At 41.8% G+C, this 4,940-nt stretch overlaps 1 protein-coding gene across 1 annotated transcript; it reads left to right on the forward strand.

Annotated features, from left to right (window-relative positions):
* Positions 1–1,836: 1,836 nt before the first annotated feature.
* On the forward strand, positions 1,837–3,114 carry LOC581364 (probable G-protein coupled receptor No18). Its single transcript, XM_781370.2, has one exon. It carries the CDS (start codon positions 1,837–1,839, stop codon positions 3,112–3,114), a length of 1,278 nt encoding a protein of 425 aa, XP_786463.2.
* Positions 3,115–4,940: the final 1,826 nt, after the last annotated feature.

Raw genomic sequence — 4,940 nt, forward strand, 5'->3', positions numbered from 1 at the left:
CCAGGGTACAGGAAGTCTTTTATGGCAGTCGGTGTACTTCATAATTGATACTATTATACTATGAGGTGTTTGAGTCACTCAGTCTGAAAACCTTTGTAGTGCATCCTGCTAATCCTCATATCATGTAAGTATTTATTAGTTTCATATTAACAGTTGATTCTGGAATGCTTTTGTTGTCTGTTGGAAATATGGATAGTTTGGTTGCTATCTGTACAGAGTATGTAAACTCACCATTAAGTTCTGTTAAAGATAAAGGTGAGTTCTGGTAAAAAAAAATGAAAATGAATTCTCACAGAATCAAACAAAACTTACACTGAATATTCAAGATTACAAATAAAAGTCATTTACCAAACAATTTTGGTAGAAAATTCATACTGGCTGAGTAATGAGCATTGAAAGATTAGGAAATCAAGGTTAGTAGCCCCGACACCATTTGTGTAGTTCCATATAAATCTTTCTGTACAGTGCTTGTTACTTTACCAAGACTGGGTCAAATTTATTATGATTTTGATGACTCCAGGACTTTGCAGTACACTCTAATACTTACATGTTACATGATCAATTTTTTTCTGATCCATTCCACACCTTTTCTTTCACAATTAATCGGATGACCAGACCTCACCTTTATCTTTAACTCAGACTCAACTCATAAGGTATACAATTCATGAATACATGTAAATGATCATGGAGAGCATAATAACAGAAAGTAGAAGGCGTCGATCAATACCGAGTTTGCTGGTTCTGGTATTTTGTATTCATTCATGTTAAATACAACGTAATCATTGAAAGTGAAACCCAAATGCATTTGATGTTGGCTGCAAATGGCACACAGTACTTTTAAATAAGAACTCAACTGTCCCTTTAATAACCAACAATAAAAATACATAAGTCAAAGAAATGATGGGCATGATCATAAATAAGCCCTACTTAACATCCAATCATGAACGAATTTCATGAAGCATCCTTTATTTCTTTTCTTTTTTTCGCTCTAATAGTATTATGTAAAGGTGTTTATGACATAGATCGTATGTGTCATGCTAATTTAGTTCTATAGTGATATCAGATATTGTACTTTCAGCATTTGGAACATTATGACGATCGTCGTCATTCTATTCATCAAATGCTCATGGCGTTGTCCATTCATGCATATAGGTTAACACGAATCTTGACAAAACTGGTATTGTTTTTCGGCAATTGAAACGATATACATAATATGCCATCCATTTCATCCGAAAGAGGCTACGTGTATGTGGTACATGTTATGCCCTATGCTTTGCACACGGGGCGTCATTTTGATTGCGTAATATATATATATATATATATATAGGCTATATTAATTAGACCATTGATGGCAATTTGTGCATGAACTAGCATTTCGTATCGATGGATGTCCTTTTCATTTTACGATCCCCACATCGCGCCTTATTAAAATACAGTAGCGCGCTTTAGCAAACAGGACGGAAGGCAAATACGACGGTAACGCGAGCGAAAAAACAAACTGCGCACGCGCGAATCAGAATTTTCTCCGTCCTGTTGATTTTCACGACCGTACGCGGCCATGATAGCGTTCATTCCCTAAACACGACGACAGATCTGTATCGCCGTTATTCTCCCGTCGTCTTTGCTTCCGTCGTCTTTGCTCAAGCGCCCTGGTAATAATCATGGACGCAGTCCTAAACGTCAGTCAGGTGACGCCGCATATGCAACGGACAGTAGCGCTTGTTTAAACTGATGTAATCTACTTCTTCTCTTCATGATTTCTATTTCTATTTTTCAGAAGACGAGCCGACGACGTAAGACGAGATAATTATGGAAGGTAATATCATCCCAACAACCATGGCCATAATCACTAACAGGAGTAGCGATACGGATATCTTTGTGTTCGAAGATTACAACCAGCGCATTGCTATAGCGACTTTCTTCTGTATCGTCTTCGTTGTGGGATCCATCGGCAACACACTTGTCATCACCGCCGTAGTCCTTTCCCGTAAACTTCGCTCATCCACCAACTGGTTCGTCGTCAACTTAGGCTGTTGCGACCTTCTCATATGCCTCTGTCTCCCGTTTAATGTTGTCGCCATGCTAAGCCGTGACGGATGGCCTTTGCCCGGTTGGATTTGCGCAGCCAATTCGGCCATGGCATGGATATGTCTGGGTGCCAGCGTCATGACGCTGGCCCTCATTGCCTTTAACCGCTGGTACCTGCTGACAAAGTCAATGATATACTTCCAGAAACTCTACACAACTAGAAACATATGCTTTATGCTGCTAAGCGCTTGGATGTACCCAGCTCTTTTGTGCCTGGTACCTCACTTTGCTGGGTTGGGCCGACTGGGATATTCTAACAATTTTAAGGCCTGCGCCCAGGATAATTCAATTCCAACTTCATTCCTATATAGCCTCATAGCCGGGGCATGTGCCGCCATTCCTGCGTTCATTGTCATGGTTGTTATCTACGTTCGGATCTATCTTTTCGTTTCGGGACAACGTAAAAAGATGAAACAGCTCAAAAAGGCCGGAGCACCCCAGATGCGAGGCATAGACAATCTCAACATGGAAATGACCTCATCAGAGTTTCCATCTACTAAATGGAGCACTCTCACACCTGAAGAGAACATTACACAAAGCCGGTCAACTTCAAACCTTGAAACATCACAAACAACCGAAACCGATACATCAAATGGAGAGGGCAAATTGACAGCCATTGAGAATTTACCAAAAAACACACCCCTTGAAAATTCTGAGAATCAATCAAGGCAGTCTCCAAAAAGTACCAAAGCTAATCAGAAACGTCTAAGACCCATCAAGCAAAATTTGCCAGATAACAAGGCAGACCCACACCTGAACAAATACAACGTCACGGTTACGAAAAGACTTGCCGTTGTGGTCCTAGCATTCGTCATTTGCCTGCTTCCGTTCACTGTGAGCGTTCTCATTCCTTCAAGCAATCCGGGTATCCCTTGGACAAGCCTGATGTTGACCTTCAACAGTTGCGTCAACCCTCTGATTTACGCCAGGACAATGCCAGAGTTCCGCAAGGTGATGCTAGCCATCATTCGCTGTCGCCTCAAGGACATCACTGAGCCAATCGCATGCATCCGTCGCTTTCGTTAATGGAATAGGATAGTCAAAGTAGAGCAACAGCACACGAGACAGTTTCACATCCCTACATTGTCGGTCACAGAAAAAATGTCAGATAGTAATATGGATAAATGCCTCCTAATTAGCAATAGCTGTAAATATATATATATATATATATATACCCCCTTTAATATATACATCAAATGAAACAGAATTAGAAATTACGGAAGTACTAAAAATAACTGTTGACAAGTGAGAAACTAACGTGACGGAATGATTACCATTTGAGAGGTAAGATTTCATACTACTATGACAAGCAGTAGCAAATAAATATTTCAGGACTCATGAAAAATAAGTTTAACAGTTGACAGCCATTGGGAATTTACAAAAAAACCTTACGAACCAGGTTCTGTCTAGTGGTTTCTTTCCTACTGATCTCAAAGAGGCGCTAGTGATACCAGTCATCAAGAAAGTATCACTAGATAGAAACGATCTGCGGCACTGAGCACATCCAGGATAATGGACTTGCTGAGCCCACGCAATCGGCATACAAAGAACACCATAGCACTGAAACAGCACTACTTAAGATTCAGACGGATTTACTTCAAGCCATTGATAGTCAGAAAGGAGTAATGATGGTGCTGCTTGACTTGTCTGCTGCGTTTGACACAATAGACCATTAGATTCTGCTGAATCGTCTTGAAGACCATTTTGGTATTACAGATCTCGCTCTCAAGCTTATCCATTCATACCTTGAAGACCGGAACAGCCATGTTCTAATCTCTGGTCAGCTTTCGAAAGCTTGTAGATTGCCACATGGAATTCCACAAGGTTCTGTCATCGGACCCTTGTTTTTCACCCTTTACATTCGTCTCATTGGTGATATTCTTCGGGCTCATGGAGTATTCTTTCACATGTATGCAGATGACATTCAGATCTACGTGATGTTTGACCCAACTGATCCAGTTGCAATTGATGCTGCGCTTGGCAGACTCAGTAGTTGTATCACTGAAATTCAGCGTTGAATGAATGCGAACAAGCTCAAACTCAACGATGGCAAGACTGAATTCTTTGTCTCTGCTTCACCGCATCATCGGTCATCCCATCTAATGAACGATGTCAAACTGATGATTGGTGAGAAATCCTTCCAACCATGTAAGTCCATCCGCAATCTGGGAGTAACACTTGAACCATCTGTGAACTTAAGTCTTCATGTCAACCTTCTCAGCAGAAGCATCAAGTACCACCTACGTAACCTGGGGAGGGTGAGGCGGTTTATTGATAAGTCAACATGCCACGCTGCGGCAAGGGCTCTTGTCCTTTCCAGACTAGACTACTGCAACAGTCTCTTCAGTGTTCTCAGCCAGAGGGACCTTGATCGCCTTCAGAGACTCCAAAACTCAGCGGCAAGGCTTGTCTTCTCTGCTCTGCTCCGACTTGAACTCCATTGGCTGCCTGTACGACAGAGAATAGCTTTTAAGATCCTACTACTGGTCTACAAGTCTCTCAACCACCGATGTCCCCCGTACATAGCTGACTGCTTGGTTCGTCGTCCTCGAGTCCGAAATACCCGCTCATCATCATCCATCTGGCTCACTCAGTGTCTCTCTAAGAAATGTGCTGGTGAAATGTCTTTTGCATCGGTGGCTGCAAAACTGTGGAACCAACTACCTACTGCTGTGCAGACGGCGTCATCTGTTGACCAGTTCAAGAAACTACTCACGTCACATCTATTCTGCTAGAAACTACCTATTACCAGCCTACATATACTTTACTGATCTCTGAGAAGTGTCTAACTTTTGTTTTTAAGTGGCCCAAACATTGTGGAGCGTGTGTGCAGCGCTTTGTAACTGCAAGGA

This window comes from Strongylocentrotus purpuratus, unplaced genomic scaffold, assembly GCF_000002235.5.
Source record: "Strongylocentrotus purpuratus isolate Spur 01 unplaced genomic scaffold, Spur_5.0 spur5_scaffold_7, whole genome shotgun sequence".
NCBI classification, from domain to species: Eukaryota; Metazoa; Echinodermata; class Echinoidea; order Camarodonta; family Strongylocentrotidae; genus Strongylocentrotus; species Strongylocentrotus purpuratus.